Raw genomic sequence first — 19,307 nt, 5'->3', positions numbered from 1 at the left:
GGGAGAATTTTAGAGAAACCAATTAACCTGACAGTCATGTGTTTGGAAGCTGGAGTACCTGGAAAGAACCCACGCATCCACAGGGAGAACATGCAAACTCCATGCAGAAAGACCCCAGGCTGGGAATTGAACCCAGAGCCTTCTTGTTGCAAGGCAACGGCTCTACCAACTGCACCACTGTGCAGCCCCTACATAATGATTATAATAAATGTAATACATACTTAGTTATGCATGCAGTCATGTTCAACACGTTATATTTTTGTTAGTCCATTTATTTTAGTAACAAATAAGTAAAACACATTCTGCAGATTAATTCCAAAGACACTTTCAAACCTGCATTTTGTTAATGATTTTCTGCTTACAACTGATGCAGAGTCGACATTTTAGATTAAAATATGACCAATGAATCAGACCAATGAAAAAGTAATGGAAAAATGTACGTCTAATGAAAATTAATATCTGTTTAAAGTTCCTGCTTAAAACTTTATTTACATAGTGCCTTGAAACATTAACACAAAGTGTTTCAACAAAGAAAAAAAATCAACAAGGCAAAATTAAACAGAAAACAAATTTAAAAAAATATCTGGTCTATACAGGAAGCCACTGGGTCAGCTGATCTTAGTGTCAAAGGAAGGGAGTCTGAGCTGTAGAAGAAATTTTAAATATATAACAGAAATGTTTTAATTGGCATTAAAATAATAAACCCTTTGTTATAGAGGCTTAGCATCTTTTTTTGAATGTTTTGCTGATTTATCATAATGAGCTCCAAGTCTTCAATGCTGAATTGCCTCCTTACCATCACCCTAATCTTTTGCTCCCTCCACAGAATCTCTGAGATTCCCTTTTATATTTACAGACAAGCCTCTCCAAAAATGTTATGTCCAGACAGTAGAAACATGATGGTGAATTTTGAAGATTACTTTAAAACTCCCAAACACCAAAGATTGCACAACATTTTTGTTGTTCAGTGTTTGCTTAGTAGCACCAGCAATGTAGAAAACAAAGTCTATGTATTGGGGAAAAATATAACAAAAGTTAAAAGTTTCACCTTTAAAAAGCTTGCAGAAAGCTAACTGCCCAAATAGTGAACAATCGAAAACATCTTCCTGATCTCTCAACAAGATGTCATTACAATGAATGAAATTAAACTAAAACGGTTCATTACAAAATAACCACGAAATGTTCAACATGTTACTACACACACATTTAAAACGCATGCAGCAATTTTCTTTAAATGTACCAAACATGTACAATACGTTTTCATCCTGTTCTCCATTATTATCAGGCAGTTTCTGAAAGTTGGACCCCATCAGCCAGATATTCGTATTCCGGGTCTTGTGGGTCAGAACCGCCTCCCTTACAGTCAAACACCAGCAGGATGTTTCAGGCAGGAGCAGTCAGGAAGAAAAGAAGGAAAAAGTTAGCATAACATGGAACAGGTTATCTATAACAGAATTGATGGACATTATTTTTTGTTTAGTTTTCACAAAGAATAATGCTGATTGTCTTTAAAAAGTTTGTGAAAGGAGAACAATAGCATTGATGTGTTTTTACTTCACATACAATATAACCTCACTGGATGATCACAGCTAAATCAGCTGAAGAACTAAACAAGATAGAAAAAATATTTATATATATATTTTTTTCATCCATTGTCTTATGTCGTTTAGAAGAGTCTCCTGGGCACATAAACTTTTTCCCATTAACAGTTCAGCTTCAGTAAGACACTTTGTTTATGATTCATATTGTCTAGAAGATGTTTTTGCTGACCGTATGAGCAGAATCAATCTGTATCATATGTTCACCTGAATGTCCTCTCTGTTATTCCTCTCCTCCTCCTCAAACATGTCGTCTGCCATGTTGAGATCTTTGAGTTCAACAGGTTTCTCCTCTGCTCTCCTTCGTCTCACAAAGAGAAACAATGGCAGCCCCAGCACTAAATAAAGAGCAGACGACTTTAATCACCAAACTGTTAAAGCCCAACAAAATTCCATGAAGCTGGAAGTATCTCGGGATCTTGTTCACGAATGAGGGAAGAAGAGAGCGGGAGGTCAACAGATGGATTGGCGCAGCGTCTGCAGTGAAGCGGGCGCAATACCGGTCCGTCGTGGTGAAGAGAGAGCTGAGCCAAAAAGCCAAGCTCTTGATTTACCGGTTGATCTACATTCCGATCTAAGTATTTATAATGTCCAGTATGTTTATATTAGTGCAATACAACAAAGTTTGCAGATTCTCACAGTTCAAACTCATTCTTGGTCTCTTAAATTAAAAGCTGTGTCTTTAATTTGAAGAAGGCTTTATATTCATATAGCAACACAATCACATTTCAAACTCACTGATCAGCAGCACCACGATGGCCTTCAATATTCCCAGGATGACTGGCGGGTTGGAGCCACCAACATCTTTGTCCCGACAGCTCACGTCTTCTCCAGTGCAGTCACACACTCTGGCTGTGACTGTGCTGACCTGAGACAGACCCTGGTTGTCTGCAATGCTCATGGTCACAGTATAATCTCCAATCTCCAGCTCACTGTTTAAAGTCAGGATAATTCCTGTTCCTGCTAAATAAGAAGAATGATCAGGAATTCCACCAGTTTTAAATTTTTTGGATTTATTCACACCAGGAAAATGCTTAGATCATCTTTTGCAGTTTAGATTATGTTAGTGGTCAGTTTCTATTTGCCAGTTCCTTCCTCTTAGATTCGCTTTGTCTGTGTTTGACTCATTGGCAACAGTTTCATTCATTGGCAACTTGATGTGCTCAAAGAATGAACACATTCATTTTTTGCATTCAAGCACATCAAAGAATGTGTTTGAATGAGCTAACCCTAGCTCAAGATTATAATCAGTTGGGTATAGCTGGTATACATACTGGTGCTGATCATTCTAGCAGTCCAGTTAGCTTTCACAGAGCCAAGTAGGCTGACATTGTATGGAGAAGTAAAGCCTGGTCCATCTCTGTCTGTCACAGTCAGCAGCTGAGGAACTGGCATCTTGCTGCACACCTGTAGAAATAAACTAAATTTGAAACGTCCACTTTAATACTGAATCATTTTTTATTTCAAAAGTTAGCAATTTTGTATCAAGTATATGAAATTCTGTTTTAAAGTTTATATGTAAAACAATTTTAATTGTACAAAAGACGACATACTGTGAATTTGCGTTCCTCAATAGTAGGGGGGTTGTCGTTGACATCCTGAAGATGAATAACCAGAGTTCCAGTTGCTGTAGCCTGGATCTGATCTGGTGAGATGATAGACATACAGCAGTAGCAGGAGCCGTTCTGGGTATGTCTTTAGCAATCTGCTGAGGAAAACGTCTAAACTTTTCAAGAGTTGAGGAAATCATAAGTTGTCAGAGTAAGTTTAAAGAGCTCTATAAAGTACAATTAAAAGGGAAGTATAATGTAAAAAAAAATAAATAAATTTTGAGCTTCAGCTAATGTTATAATGCGATTCCCTCATCCAAACATACATGTAGGGTTGCTTTGATATTCATGTATGTTTGAGGAATCATTTAATCTCCCATGGCATTTATAGGTGCCTAAACACTGGTTCATGCAAAACACAGACGTTTTACTTCTCCCACTCCGCTCCCCCAGACTAGCAGCAGCAATTAGCAAACACCTGGTGCTGCTGTACGTCCACTGAGCTCATCAGACCAACGCTCCTAAGAACAGTTGTAAATGGCATAATGGAGTAGCATTGTTGTGATGAAGTGCTGAAAGCAGAGTGTCGGAAAGAACAGGAGCTTTTTAAAGAAACAGATTGCAAAGTCAAATTTCTTTCAAGTTATCTTTGTAACCTTTAGCTGTTATAAAAACTCTGTACATATCATAGTTATGTGTTATATAATGGCACTATGTGCCTGGAAGTCATCATATGCATGGTATCCCCTCAAATACCTTTAACACAAAAAGTCAATTATAATACTTTACAGGAGGTAATAAACTAATGAAAGACTACTTTCAGATTAAGAAAACCTCAAATGCTATCGCTAGCATTCCAGTTAAATGCTCTTCTAAAGCTGGATAGAGGAGGTTTCTTCAGAACAAAGAATGAGAACTTCAGTTTTTCCAAGTTGTCCCTTGGGTCAACCAACATTTTCGTTTCACATTCATGTTTAAGTTTCTCTCCTACAGCTGCAAAACAAGACTGTTAACTCTCACACCTACCATCATCATATGCACCAATCAGGGCTGTGTATTTATCCTCCTTGACAAAGATAGATTCTCTGTCCATTTGGTTTCTCACTGTTATCACACCACTGTCCTTATCAATGTCAAGCCAGCCAGCTGGGTCATTGAGTATTTTATACCTGCAACAATAAAGACAAACCATAAAAACATGTTCAAGCATCGGTTCCAGCTTTATTATGTGGGACAGTGAGATGCATGTTGGGACAAGAGATCCACATATTTTAGATATACAAAGTTCTGATTTGCAGTTGCATTTGTGCATTAAACAACTTTCATGAAGTAAGACCCATCCAGTTTCTGAGTATTCTTTAAACAGACAGATCTGGAATATAATTTGATTAAAATAGCTGTGTAAAAATGTGAAATTTCATTTTCTTTAAGTGACTTTTTCTTTAAGTGGCTTACATGACTTTCTGTTTGCATCCAGTGTCTGGATCAGAAGCTGTGTACCACACCACAGTGCTGTTCAGATCAAGACCCTCACTTTTGGAAACATGCTTCTCTTTTGGATCAAACATCAGAGGTTCATTGACATCCTCCACAGTCACCACCACTGTAGCAGTGGAAGTGACCAACGAGACAGAAGGAGCAAAAGGAGCCTCATTCACCACTGAAACCACCAGAGTGTGCTTACTGGTTCTCTCAAAGTCCAGACCCTGGATTAGTGGAAGAAAGATCATCACAGATCAACTGATCAGACATTAAAAACTCAGGCTGATGAATTAATTTAATTACATTTAACCACCAACAAATATAATAAATGATACAGTTAGGCCTGCCACGATAACAAATGTTACTGGACGATAAATTGTCCCAGAAGTTATTGCAATAAAAGATAATATTGTTGCTTTGACACAATTTTCAAGCAATATAATAATAATGCAAGAACACATTCTCAAAGATGAATAAACTTTAAATGTTAATGAACATTGATCACTGGAACTGAAAGACATTTTAATGTCCAAAATAAACAACAGAAAAAAAAATCTAATAAAATGACTTATGAAGTCTGTGTAAACAAAATTGTCCTTCAAAAAAAAAGGGCCAGTAAAGACCAAAACACCAGATTGAAGACTCTTATCATCCAGGTTTTGGTAGAAAGAGAAAAACGATAAATTATGCAAATGAAAATTATTGAACTCGTTTTAATTTATAATGTGATTAACTGATTATTATATATTGTGACAGGCCTAGATACAAGTTAAACAAACATATTCTAGCAGTAAGATTCTGTTGGTCCTCCTACCTTAGCAGTAGTGATGATTCCTTCTTGTTTGTTTGTTCCTGTTTTCATGCTAAATAGATTTTCTTTATTTCCATCAATGATTTTGAATTTTGCATTCCAGGCAGCAGTATGAGGCTCATCATCGTCTGTCACCTCCATCTTAACAACTAGAGCATCTACCTTATTCTCTTCAACTGTGGCCGTATACTGAGACAGAAGATGTGGAAGAGATACATACATGGTCATTTTATGATCATCTATCATTTTATATCATATGTTTTGTACTTTAATGACTCACTAAAAGAATTCAGAGTGATTTACTGCTTTACTGATAATCTGCTGCACAAATCAACTGTGATAAACAGATTTGAATATAATATTTAAAAGTAATTACTAAGCGGCAAAATGAACAACAAATTAATAAAAACAGTCGTGTTATACTTACAAAGGGCCCTGTGAAGACTGGAGCGTGATCGTTGAGGTCCGTCACTTTGATAATTACTTTGGTAAATCCAGTCAAACCTTCTCCCTTCATGTCAGCTGCCTGTACTTCCAGTGTGTACTGAGGGACTTTCTGTTTTAACAAACATGAACTTTAATCATATGAATCAACAGCTTCAGCATCACTCAGGTTCAGCCTGTCTACAGATGGCTCACATTGTTAACTTCAGTGCAAAATTTGAACAACACAACAAGTTTTTCCAGAACTTTTTGTGGTGTTTAAAATGTAGGAAGTCTGAGAAAAATCCAGAATATAACTAGAACTACAAGCAGTCATTATAGGTTCCTTACCCAACCCAGCAGGTCCCCCACATGTAGATATCACTTGATATGGAATTTAATATGAATTCATACCTAGATTCAAACCTGTAGCTTTCCGATTCTGATTCCACTGGTCTACTCGGTGAGCTATTTCACTCATTCATGTTGTCAATGAAACCAAATTCAAAATTACTTTATTGATCTCACAAGGACATGAAATGAAATGAGTCACTGTGAATGAGTGCTGGTCAGCCTGAATAAAGTAGATGTGGATTAAGCCATTTAAAGTTGATAGAAGTTGGTATAAATACTGGGACCTGGCACCCTGACTGGGATTCTACACTGTTGTTGACCCAGATAAGGTTGGTTTAGCACCATCGTGTGGTCAAATAGGATGACTGACTACACAATGTGGTCAGATCAGAAGTCCTATATAGGACTGCTTGTGATTGGTTTTCACATATAGAAATATTGAAAATTACCCTAAAATGTCTAGTTTGAGCTAAAAATCTGAAAATCACATCAAATAACAAAATGTGCTATTTGCATAGCACATTTCAGCAGCAAGGCATTTCAAAGTGCTTTACATCACAACAAACACAAAAACACAAAGTCATGCGACATATGCTGTTCTGTTGAAGTATAAATGGAAAAAAAAACAACATTAAACATTATGAGTGAAAATATGTGTGAAAGTTTGATTTGCTGTTATTCAAACAAAGAAGCTCTAATTCATACCAAACTCTGAAGAATGACTTATAACTGATGTATTTAGTTGGGATTGGCAAAGGATTGTGGAAGATACAGATTTTTGTGCTGAAGTCAAACTTTTCAAAAAACAGAGTGAGGCATATTAAGATAGGTCCATACACATAGTGGATGAAATGTTCAAAACAATTCAGATAAAGCATTTGGGTCAACATGTGATTTAAAGAAAAAAAATTAAAGTTTGGAGGTCAGATGAATAATTTTTCATGTTTTTTTATTTTTTAATAACTCCCCCACAATTCGAGCAACCATGACCATATTCAGCATACAGCTCAGGCTAAGGGCGTGGAGGTAGGTGCAAAGTTTGGCGAAAATCTGATCAGTGGTTTTTGAGTAACAAATTTCGCCATTTTGCAGTGCCACCTAGTGGTGAACGTTGACAAAAACTAGCTAGACATGATCGATATTGTGTTTGTAGTTAGTTGTACAAAAGAAATTGTAAAACTTTTTAGGGTTTTAGGGTTTTATGGGCAATTGAAATTTGCAACTATGTATGTAGCTATGTTTTGTTATAAATGTTATAAATGTAATAATTGGGCAAAAAATCCCAAAAGTTTGATAACTTTTTTCTTTCTTCCTTAGCATATATTGTACTAGGTTTGATTTGGCTCAGAGTTGATCCTAGGGGGCAAGATTGGTTTTGGCTAATGCAATGTTCATGGCTCTATGATGAGAAATAATCCAGACCAAAAACTTTTGCACAGTGACTCGTCTGTTGGAGGTTTTCTAGGGAACCTTGCCCACATCAATGTTGTTAATGGGACGCGCCGTTTTCGAGTTATAAGCATAAACACGTGTTTTCTGCCATACCGCCACCTACAGGTGCACATGCCTGAATATGTGCATCTCGGTAGCGGTGTGGGTCCTGAAGCCGAATACTTAATAAAAGTTGTAGTAAGTTTGGGGGGGTAGACTGCAGTATGAGTTTCAGCTGAGAAACATAATATTAAGCATCATGGAAAAACACAGCAAAAACAACAAGGTTCCCTGCTCCGCTGGCCTTTCATTGGTTATCCAACAGGCTCGGATCCCTAACAAGACATTTTAAGCTGAGCTTTTAACTACTTAATATAGAATCTTAGTTTGATCAAACGTATCTTAAGTTATTCTCAGGCTCTGTATGAAGGTAGAATTGTGACCAAAACCCACATATCACCAATAAAGGAAATCTGACAATGAGGATTTAATGTGACATTAAAGGCAAGTTAAATTTAGGTTGTTCCTGTTTTCTATCAAACAGAACTATTGTCAGAATTCTCACCTCTCGGTCCAGTCCAACTTCCTTGACTCTGATGACTCCAGTATTTGGGTTGATGGTAAACATGGAGGGACCGGGCTCTTCTGGCTCCTGACTGACAATGCGGTACTGGATGGCAGAGTTGTCAGTATTTGGTTCATCAGCATCTGTGGCCACAACCTGAATCACTTGAAAACCTAATCAAGAGGAAACACAAAGCAGATTAATGAGAGCAGATTAATCAGTTTATCAAAAGAAATTTAACAGTGAGGCTGAGCTGAGCTGACAGGAGATTAGTGGAGCTAAAAACTGAATGCTGCTTCTCCATGTTTGACTCTGGTTCTGGGCATGTATGACTGAGAACTAGTTCGCTTTGGATCTGTGAACTTAGTTCAAATTTGGTTCAAAACTGGTAACCTGCGAACATAAATCATTTCAGTGGGGTTACTGGGTATTGTTAAATGCAGATAATTATTTGCCCCCAGAATAAAATGTATTTATGTTTATCCCATTTAGGGCAAATAATAGAGATACAAAATTAACAAGATTACATTGTTGAGGCAGAATTGGACTTAAAAAAAATGTGAAATAGCAGACTATTTACAAAATATAAATATTTCTGAATTATCCGATACTGTAGCTAAACAATTAGATAAGCCCATTCAAGAAGAAGAAATTAAAAACGTTGTTTTATCCCTTAAAAATAATATGTGTCCTGGCCCCAATGGTTTCATAAATGAATTCTATAAATGTTTCATAGACATCGTTACTCCACCCCACATGTCACCATGTTATGTGACATGTCGTTACGCAACTAAAACAGTGGCGCCATCCTGGTCTGATGCTATAATATCTGTGTTACATAAAGAAAGTAAGAACCCCACTGACTGTGGGTCATATAGACCAATATGGATGCTTAATGGGGACGTACGCATTCTAACTGGTATTCTGGCGAGATGACTAAATGTCATAATAAACCAATTCATACATCCAGATCAAACCAGATTTATTGTCAGGAGGCATTATGGAAATAATCTGTCGGTTATTAAATATTATGTCTCACCAAAAAGAAAATAAAGCTATGACGGCTGTAATATCTGACGCCCAAAAAGCTTTTGATCGCGTGTCATGGAAATACCTTATTGAAACGTTAAAGAGGTTAAAATTTGGGCCCAAGGTCATATGGATACATACATTATATTCATCCCCACAAGTGGCTGTAAGAGTTAATGGTTTCAGTTTGGCAAGTTTCAAGCTGGAGCGCAGATGCAGGCAAGGGTGTCCTTTGTCACTCCTTCTGTTTGCAATTAGCATTGAGCCATTGGCCCAGCTTATTAGGGACAAGGATGAAATTAAAGGGATTTTGATTGGTACAGAGGAACATAAAATATCTATTTATGCAGATGATGTACTGCTGTGTCTGTCTGACCCTACATTATCAATACCACGTCTGAGGGAAATGATCCCTGTTTATGGTCATTTTTCTGGCTATAAAATAAATGTTGACAAGACAGAGGCAATGGATGTCAATAACAATATTCCACTGGGGATTAAACAACAAAGTGGCATCAGGTGGCCTAGGGAGGGCATCAAATACCTAGGCGTCAATATTCCTCTCTCATTAAATGATTTATATCATGTCAATTACAGCAAAACACTGGATATAATTAAGAAGGACCTAGAGCGGTGGTCAGCATTGCCTTTGTCCCTCTTCGGTCGCATTGAAACCATTCGTATGAATCTGTTACCCAGATTATTGTATTTGTTCCAGATGTTACCTGTTGGCATACCAAAGTCCACGTGAGTTGAATTGGATAAAATGATATCAAAATTCATATGGCAAAGCAAGCACCCTCACATAAAATATAAAACACTACAAAGAAGAGGGTCTCAATCCTCTCAATCTTCCTGTTTTAAAATACTATTTTTGTGCAGCTCAGTTAAAGCCTTTAATTTCATGGATCCAACAGGATTCTCAATCAAGATGGCTGAGCATTGAGCAAGCGAAGTGCTCAGTACCATTAAAGATACCAAGAAGTTTATCAACATTAACAAGCATTGGACATATTAAATCCTTCACACCCAATTTCTTAGACAAAATTTTTTCTAAATGGGCTGAACAGGGGCTTACATTTCTTCATCAATTGATCAACAGGAACAACCTTATGTCGTTTGAAGAGTTATGTAGGAATTTTCATCTCCAGAAAAGTGATTTCTTTAGATATTTACAGTTGGGCTCTTTTTTGTCATCACACAGGGACTGGGAAAGAGTACTAAATCCCACACCAATAGAAAACCTCCTAATCCATTTTCAGAAAGGGAGAGGGGGTAAAAAATTGATAGCAAAGTTATATAGGGTGTTTCTGTCAATGAACCTTAACAAACTCACTTGGACAAAACAAAGATGGGAGGCAAAGACGGCCAAAATAATTTCTGACGAAACATGGGAGGGAGTCTGGACTGAGGCACATCGAGTTACAAACTCAAATACGTGACGGGAAAATAAATGGAAAATTATTAGCAGATATTTCAGGACCCCAGATGTAGTTGCTAAGATGGATCCTAAAATACCAAGCTTGTGTTGGAGAAACTGTGGCCCAGCAGTCCCCAATCCTACACACATTTTTTGGTCATGCCCCAAACTTCAAAACTTTTGGGATGAGGTGTACAGGGCTATAAACCATATCTTTCCGGAAGTTATACCAATGGATCTAGTATTATACCAAGTAACGCAACTGTAATCAGTTGCGTTACTTGGTATAATACTAGATGGTTTGCAATGATGAGCTAAAGTACATCTGTTAAATGTCCTTTTTACAGGAGCCCTGAAATGCATTACAATCAGGTGGATGCAATTGGAACCACCTTCCTATGACTTATTGGTTCAAAAAGTAAGGGAATTATATCAAATGGAAAAAATGATCTACTCATTAAGACTTCATAAAACTACTTTTATCCTGCGCTGGGGGCCAGCAGAAGCTCTGTTGATGTAAATAAGTCCAGCAAGTTTGTCTTTTGGCATATGGTGTTTAGCTGTCCCGCCCAAAGTGTATCTTTATTTTAGGGTTGTATGGTGATGAGTCTACAGATGTGATGGTGAGGTTGTAAGATGTCATGCAAGATGTTTTATTATTATTATTATTATTTTTTTTTTTTTTTTGAAAACTTCATATTGTCAACACTTGTATTATGTACTACTGATGTATGGCTGTATAATTGCTCTGTAAAAATAATAAAAGTGTAAGTTCTAAAAAAAAATAAATAAATAAATAAAATGTGATCTTTTCACCACAGAAATATGTTTTCTCACTGAGCTTTTCAGGCAATGTGTGGATCTATATCGGTAAATGTGTCTTGATGGTCTGAGGTAGATCTGTTGAATGTTGGATTAAGCATTTTGTTCTTATTCTTTGGTCTTAGCCTTATTACTCTTAGTCTTTATTGTCTGAGAGGACATAAACAGTTTTATGGATTTCTGATTTACACGTGTTCTATATGTCAATAAATATAATACCAATGTAATACCATATTTAAGTTTCTTAATTAAACTTAAATACAATTTCAAGGGTATTAATGCCCTTTGAAGGGGTTAGTAATGCCATTTTCTTTACAGTGCCCATTAGAACTTTGATGGAATACTCATCAATGTTCTAGTTTTGTTTAAGTACTGAGTTTATCTGAAAGTTTTGTTTCCAAGCAGTTCAATAATCTGGTGCTAAACCCTTCAGCTCCACGGATAACAATGATGTTGGGCCAAAGATTTAACCATTAATTCTCACAAATCATCCTTGGACTAAATGTTTGTGATAAGAAATTACATTTCACCAAACTTATAAAATATATTTTATGTGTTAAAAACAATTTTATTTGTAAGATATTATTTACGTGTATTCAAGAGCTGAAGCCAGGGACTTTACCTTTTTGTGAGACCTCTGGAACTTCTCCATTATAGGCAGGCAGACTGAAAACAGGTTTGTTGTCATTCTGGTCAATTATATTGATTATAACATCCATCGGCTCCTCTGCTTTTCCGTCGCCTCCCTCTGCCACAGAATGGACTTGAAGCTATAGATATGGTACAGTTTTCCATCACCAAGACATTTTTGTATTACGTGCTGCTGCTTTCAGTTCATATTTATTTTTGATCGTGTGTTTTTATTTATATTCAATATCTTTGAATGACTATAATCCAGAACTCTAAAACAGATAAATTCTCTCTTCAGTCAAATGAAAACATTGCAATTTTATTTATTAAATCTTTGATTTCAGATGTTTGAAATACTGTAGAAAGATTCACCTGTTGGCAAGAATCATGCTACCATAAAAACATGTTGAAATGTTCTAACAGATTAAATTACACAGAACAGCATCAAGTTTAAACTAACAGAGAAAACACTGACCATGTACTTGTCCACTTTCTCTCTGTCTAGTTCCTGTGTGACATGCAGATGACCAGTGACTCTGTTCATGGTGAAAAGATTAACAGGAGGCTGATCAGCTCCAGGACCAGTGATGCTGTAATGGATCTTCTTCACTTTATCTTTATTAGAGCGAATCTGGACAACACAGACCAAGGTTCAGTTTACACAACTTTCACAGTTATTGGTTGCAAATGTCTGATTCTTTATTAATTTAAGCCTGAGAGAGATGGTTTAGTTAAAGCATTGATTATATTCTAGTTCTGGCTTAAAACCCCCCACAAACAATAGGTCAGAAAACATGTATCTTTTTTCTTCAAGTCAGGGTTGGAGCAGGAATTAAACACAACATGAAATATAGAAAGTTTGAGGCCAATTTAAATTATCATATAAAATATAATATAAAACAAATTGGGTTACATTTTCCCTAATTCTTGAAAACAAAAACAAATTGTAGGACATTTTAGTTCCTCCTACCTCAGCAACAAACCGGGGAAAAGGTCCTCTGCTATTTTCAGGAATATTAATAGGAGGGATAATCCAGTCTCTCTTTCTCCTCTTCAGCCCTGGATTAGATTTGGGGAAATCCAGGATGGGGATCTGAGAACAGGAAATATTAAATACATCCAGGGAGGATCAGCATCTCAACATCTCTACATATCAAACCTTTTTAAAAAAGAAAAGCTGTTAAGAGGAGATTAGATGAGTTTATGACAGGTAAGATGCATTTTTTAAAACTTCTTTCTAGAAGAACAACTTTCCTTTCTGGTCCACTTTACAGTTGCTCTGAACTTACCTGCTGATTATTATCAGAATCCAGGTGATCATGAAGCTGGTTGCTGAGTTTGTGAGCCTCATGATGAAATTCAGCATCCAGACGGTTGTTCATATAGTGATGATCTTGATACAGCAGCCTGACAGGAAGAGTCATTTTCTGACCTTGTGAATCCCAGGCATGGACCAAGAAGTTCTGGTTCCCCTCATGAAGGACAACCTGTCTCTTTACCTGGACGGAGACAAGAGCAACGGTCATGAGCCTGGTGTCTCTTTAACTCTCAGAAATGATGAGATCATGTGATTCTGTTTAAAGAAAAATGTTTCAGCCAGCCTGCATTTATAAACCTTCTTTTCAGGAACAATGACGAGCGTTCCAAAAATGCCAAACTTAACCACCTGTCAGTTGTTATTTTAAATTGTAATAATGTTGATCATATATTATTGATATTTTGATTAAAATTCATATTTTACTTTCTTTTATGAAAAAAAATAAATAAAATAAAATAAATAATAATAATAATAATAATAATAATAATAATAATAATAATAATAATAATAATAATAATAATAATAATAATAATAATGCATTTCATTTGGCAGCGCCTTTCAAAAAACCCAAGGTCACTTTACAGCATTATGTGAGAGTCACATGTCACACATGTGAGAGTCATGTGACATGTCGTCCAATAACAATATGGGTTTCCAGTCAGTCTGTTACTCACAGTTAATATTCCTTCAGTCTCTACAGCTAAACGGCTGTCATCAGTGCTGAAAAGAAATCGTGTGCGGGTCGTGCAGTCAGTGAAGCCCACTGGAAATAAATACATTTAAATAAATTAATATATTTAAAATACAGTGGATACAGTAAAAACAAAGAACTCTCAGTTTTGCCCACAAACGCAAAGTAAGGTAATAGAAGTAATAGAAATAAGACATTAGAAAACATAAACTACAAAAGAATTGTGAAAATGTAAGCACCATGGAGATTTAAGAATCAAGACATTTTAAAACATACATTGGAAGGTAAATTTTCTTCATACCTCAGATTTTCAGGCAGAGCGTTTCTAAGCATTTAATCTAATCCAGTGGCCCTAAAGGGCCAGAGTCCTGCAACTTTTACATGTGTCCCTTGTCCCACATGCTAGAATTAAATAGTGAAACTGCCTCACTAGCATGCAGTCAAGCTCTGCAGAGCTCTGTTAACGAGCTAATAATGGAGCCAGGCGTGCTGAAGCAGAGACATGAGTGGTGGAGTGATGGAGCAGATGCAGGGAAAGACTAACCATCTCTGGGTTAAACTCTCTCCCAGGCAGTAAGCTCCCCCGCCGACCCTAGTAGGCACCCTGGTTTTTAGAGATCCACCAATGGAGGGAATACTGATACCTTTGCCCAGTCTTGTGCCTGGCTTCAGGTTCTTTCTGCTCACTTTCAATATAAACAGCTCTGACTCAAATCCAGGTTCACATGATGACCCATCTGCAGCAGTTGAGGTCTAGTAGAAGAGACACAATGAATTTATTTATTAGATTAATTCTAATCTGTGGCGTCATAATGTTGGTCTCAACAGTTTGGTTTCATACATTGTTGGAAACATTTCATTTTCCTTTTCATGGGGAATGGATTGAAGTTTCGTAAATGTACTCATCTGTAAAAATCTTAATTGGTGACGGCAGAATATTAGTACAATGATCAAGTTAGATGTCAAATATTTCAGGGTGGGCTGCACAGTGGCACAGTTGGTAGAGCTGTTGCCTTGCAGCAAGAAGGTTCTGGGTTTGATTCCTGGCCCAGGGTCTTTCTCCATGGAGTTTGTGTGTTCTCCCTGTGCATGTGTGGGTTCTCTCTGGTACTCTGGCTTCCTCCCACAATCCAAAAACATGACTGTCAGGTTAATCGGCCTCTCAAAGTACTCTTTAGGTGAGTGTGTGTGTGCATGGTTGTGTGTCCTGTCTGTCTCTGTGTTGCCCTGCGACAGACTGGCGACCTGTCTAGGGTGTACCCCGCCTCTCGCCCGGAAAGTTAGCTGGACTAGCACTAGCAACCCTCCCGACCCCACTAAGGGACAAGGGTGTACAGGAAATGAATGGATAGATATCTCAGTGTATTCTAAGCCTCACGGGCCACCAGGCTTTACTTGTGCCCCCACCAGGCTAAATATAGCTTATTTATTTGTCTTTTTAAAATGTTTGCATTTTTAAGATTTTATAGTTGGTGTTCCCGTCTTTCAATAATACATAATTATTATTATTATTTTCAAATTTCCTGTCAACTTTAAACATTTTTTAACTCAAAAGCCCAACGGGCCGCAGGACAAATGACTGCCTAGTGCCCAACCACCGGGCTTAGCAAGTTTTCTGGGGGAAACCTTATATTTCATCACATTTTTAATTGATTACAGGACTACTGAACAAGAAAATGAAAACAACCTTCCCTCATTAGCATTAATGGAAACTTGATGAGGTTAACCCCAAACAATAAAATAAAACTGTTTGTGTAGTAAGTAAAACAGACCATATACTGTCTAAGCTAAATGTTAGAACCATGTATCGTTTTGTCCTTAAACCTTTAAACCTAATATTTACAATTTTTTATCAGCCACTTTTACAACACATACATAAACAAGCAAAAAGCTTAAATATTAGAAATTGAGAATTATTTAAATTTAATGAGTTTGTTAAGAACGTAAAGAGGGGAAGATTTCTTACCTGACACAAGATCCAAACACACCAAACTACAAACCAAGTGGTCCCCATTTGTGGATGTTCTGCTGATTTACCTTTATGACCAAAATCTTTTGGAAAAACTAAAAAGCCAGCGTCTGAATCTGTTCAGATGAACAATTTCCCTGAAGATTACTTGCATGTCTGCAGTCTGTGCACAAACCACCAGATGAGCAGACACAAAAACCCACAAAAAACAAATGAGAAGTAGAAGCAAGAAGAATCAAAAGTTCCTTTTTTTTCTTTTGTCAGATTCATCACTTTAAGTAGGTTTCATTTGCTTTCTTTTGTGTCCATTTTCAAACTTTCCCATCTGCAGCAAGTGAGTTCTGGTAAACTTCATGTGAGAGGCCGAGTAAAACTGAAGTATGTGTATCATTTAAAATGTAAAGATGCAAAATCAGAATGCTTAAACACAGAATCGGACAGAGCTTCAGACCTTCCTTTTTTCACATCCTCTTTCAAAACCACAACTGACTGAACGAGTTAAAAATCCTCACATGTGGAGCTGTGGAAACATTTTCACTTTAAGATGATGTGATATAAAATGTGAAGAGATAGTCTGAACATTTCAAAGCCAAGATCTATGAAGTTCTTATCAGAGGAAAACATTTGCTGATCCCACCCCCACAGACGGCTCTGTTAAAACATGTTGGTGGTGAAATTTCCGTAGAGATTAGAAATTGACCAGATGTTAATTAACTAAACACTGCAATGTCAAGTTTGACACTCGACATTGCAGAGTTTTGTGGTTTTGACTCCAAAATGTAATTTTTCTGTTTTATGAATTCCCACTAATAAGGTTTCTATTTGAGTATTTAATAAAAATGTATTATCATTTAAAAGTTGCACAGGGAAAACTATATCATCTCTTTTTTTTCTTTTTTTTTGCTAAGCTACATCATCTGGTCTATAACTTAACTTAACTGTAAGCAGAATATTCACAGATGGGAATAAATGTCACGTTCTGTTCAGGGCTGGATGTTACATTTGATGCTGTTAAATATCACTATCATAATATTATATTTACTATGGGCTAAGATAATGAAGATAAAAAATATTTAACTGTCTCACGATAGTCTAATTGTTGGAGTTTTGGACTCATCCAGTTTGGATTTATGCAATTCCACTTTTCTCTTAAACTCATCTGTCCTCCTAACTCTGTGTCACTGTTGTCTTGCACAACTCTTGCATTGCTCTCTGCTGCCTTTGACTCACTGATAGATCACCACACCTTTCCTCAAAGATGCAGAGAGCTTTCTAGGCATAAACCTAACTGATAATAGCCACACCAACGTTTCCGCATTCCAAGGCAATGCAAAATTAATATAAGAAACACAGAAAAGTTAAATAGCAAAACGTGACCAAACTGCAATGTTTAAAACATTTTTTTATAACTTTCTAAAAGTTTGTAACATAACCACTATGTTTGTTTTTTTCTATATAAAATACATTTAAGAGAAAATGTAACAGTGATTTGGATAACAGTTGCTGATATTTCTGTATAAAAATTATTCCATATTTCCACTTGTAAAACTGATTTTTTGGGCAGGTCATGCTGATTTTAGGTGTGACTGAGATTTGGCGTATAAAAGGGGGCGTGTGCGTCGGCGCGGGGCGGCGCAATCAGAGAGGAAGACGCTCACCGTCAGTCCGTGCAGCGGGAGACTTGATGTGATTTAAAAGTTTGGATAAGTGATCGATCAAAGGAAAATAAGATAACAGCAATCAGAAGTCGCCCCAGCGCCACGGATCGTGCGCTGTCGGATGCTAAATTGGAGCTTGTACTCAGAAACTGCCGCCAGCTGCAAGTGGACGCCAATTTGCCGGAGGACGCCGACGGTGCGAGAAGACGCCACCGGGGAGGGAAAGGAAAGATTTCCCGGTGAGATCTGGACTTTACTTTTCTTTTTGGGGATTTTTTGGTGGTACCACATTCTTATTTCTCATTTTGGGGGGCGGGGGTTGACGAGCTGGATTTCGTTTGGATTTGGGGCTATGAATTAAAGCGGAGAAATTCTCCCCGCATATGGAACTCGATTGTGGACAAATAATCACATTAAGAAAGGGACGGAAAAGTTTGGACATTTACATGGACTGAGTGAATTAAAGAGAAACTAACCTCATTTTTGAAGGATTTTTTGGGTTATTTGATCTGTATCAAACTAACTATTATTATTTCTTAGTTGGTGGTTCCTGTAATAAATCACTTGTTGCTAAACATCAACAAAACTTATATTGGATGGTTGTTTTTTTTAATTCTATTTCTCAATTAACCAGTGTAACGTATTTTCCCTGAGGCCTGTGACGAAACCCCCTTGCGTGTATTTGTAAGTTCCACTTTAAGTAGAAGTTGAATTTTACAAAATGGTGGCCTGCATGGGGACCAGGATTGTATAATCTCAGGTTTTGTGTTATATATGTTGACACAGTTAAAGAACATTTTGGTGTAGATTTTGAATTTATTTGTTTGAGTGGTTTTTCTGCTCAAGATGGCTGACATAACATCTCAACCAGAACATGTTGAGGAAAAAGATACTGATCAGGGTGAGGAAGAAAGGGAAGCAGGTCTTCTTGTAGATCAGGAAGAAGCGATTGACAACAGAGGAGGAGAAGCCTGGGTTACAAGGAGAAATCCTGTAGGTGAAATAACTTCTCTGATTAGCTCCCTTTATGCATCAGATAATGAAGTTGAAGACAGAGAGGATGATGAGGAAGAATATCTCACTATGTCAGACATTAAAGGCATTAGGGGTGATTTAACTAACATGGGGGTTAGGATTACATCACTGGAAGAAGATTTCCGGGCCTCTGTAGATAGTGCTTTGAATAGGGAGCAAAACATCAGGACATATATAGATAGGAATGTCGAGGCCATGGAGCAATGCATGAACACAGCTTTTAAGGAATTTGAAGCTAAGGTTGTAGACTGTTTGCTGCGACGAGATGAGAAGTGGAGGGCTGAAATAGAGAGGCTGAAGCGCGCTAGACTCTCTACAGCTATTCACGCTTTTGATAGTGTTAGACCAGGTCTCCCCGTGCCATCTGAGCATCTCTCCTCCACCATGAGACCTACTTTACCCGAAATCTCATCTCCACCTTTAGCCCTACCTGTACAAAGTCTACCACAAGGAAGTCTTGGACCTTCACATGCACCAAGGAAGGATCAAACTACTGCCTACATCACTCCAGGAATGGTTCC

General features: G+C 37.3%; 1 protein-coding gene across 2 annotated transcripts; it reads right to left on the bottom strand.

Annotated features, from left to right (window-relative positions):
• Window positions 1-251: 251 nt before the first annotated feature.
• On the bottom strand, window positions 252-17,297 carry LOC106909547 (EP-cadherin-like). 2 transcript variants are annotated; one of them, XM_088012812.1, is made up of 17 exons: window positions 16,091-17,297; window positions 14,769-14,877; window positions 14,108-14,196; window positions 13,405-13,614; window positions 13,086-13,208; window positions 12,591-12,746; window positions 12,108-12,255; window positions 8,215-8,387; window positions 5,869-5,997; window positions 5,445-5,630; window positions 4,604-4,854; window positions 4,175-4,317; window positions 3,152-3,243; window positions 2,873-3,005; window positions 2,337-2,558; window positions 1,806-1,936; window positions 252-1,356 (listed from the first exon to the last, which is right to left on the bottom strand). In XM_088012812.1, exons 1-17 carry the CDS (start codon window positions 16,136-16,138, stop codon window positions 1,282-1,284), a joined length of 2,418 nt encoding a protein of 805 aa, XP_087868938.1. In that variant the 5' UTR covers window positions 16,139-17,297; the 3' UTR covers window positions 252-1,281. The 2 variants fall into 2 exon arrangements, with proteins under 2 accessions (XP_087868938.1, XP_087868937.1); XM_088012811.1 differs by having other exon boundaries at window positions 2,337-2,561; window positions 16,091-17,296.
• Window positions 17,298-19,307: the final 2,010 nt, after the last annotated feature.

Source organism: Poecilia mexicana, unplaced genomic scaffold (assembly GCF_051168715.1).
Source record: "Poecilia mexicana isolate PSO_F unplaced genomic scaffold, ASM5116871v1 scaffold_15, whole genome shotgun sequence".
Classification (NCBI taxonomy): Eukaryota; Metazoa; Chordata; class Actinopteri; order Cyprinodontiformes; family Poeciliidae; genus Poecilia; species Poecilia mexicana.
The sequence above is the reverse complement of the archived record's forward strand: the minus strand, read 5'-3'. Positions and strand labels throughout refer to the sequence as shown.

What these genes read in the sequence shown, in the direction of transcription:
- LOC106909547 (XM_088012811.1), bottom strand. Translation starts at nt 16,138, where the DNA reads ATGGGGACCACTTGGTTTGTAGTTTGGTGTGTTTGGATCTTGTGTCAG. An exon ending in GTGTTTGGATCTTGTGTCAG is followed by an intron (nt 14,878 to 16,090) that starts GTAAGAAATCTT and finishes CTCTTCTACTAG; the next exon opens with ACCTCAACTGCTGCAGATGG. An exon ending in ATAACAGAGAGGACATTCAG is followed by an intron (nt 1,357 to 1,805) that starts GTGAACATATGA and finishes TTTGACTGTAAG; the next exon opens with GGAGGCGGTTCTGACCCACA.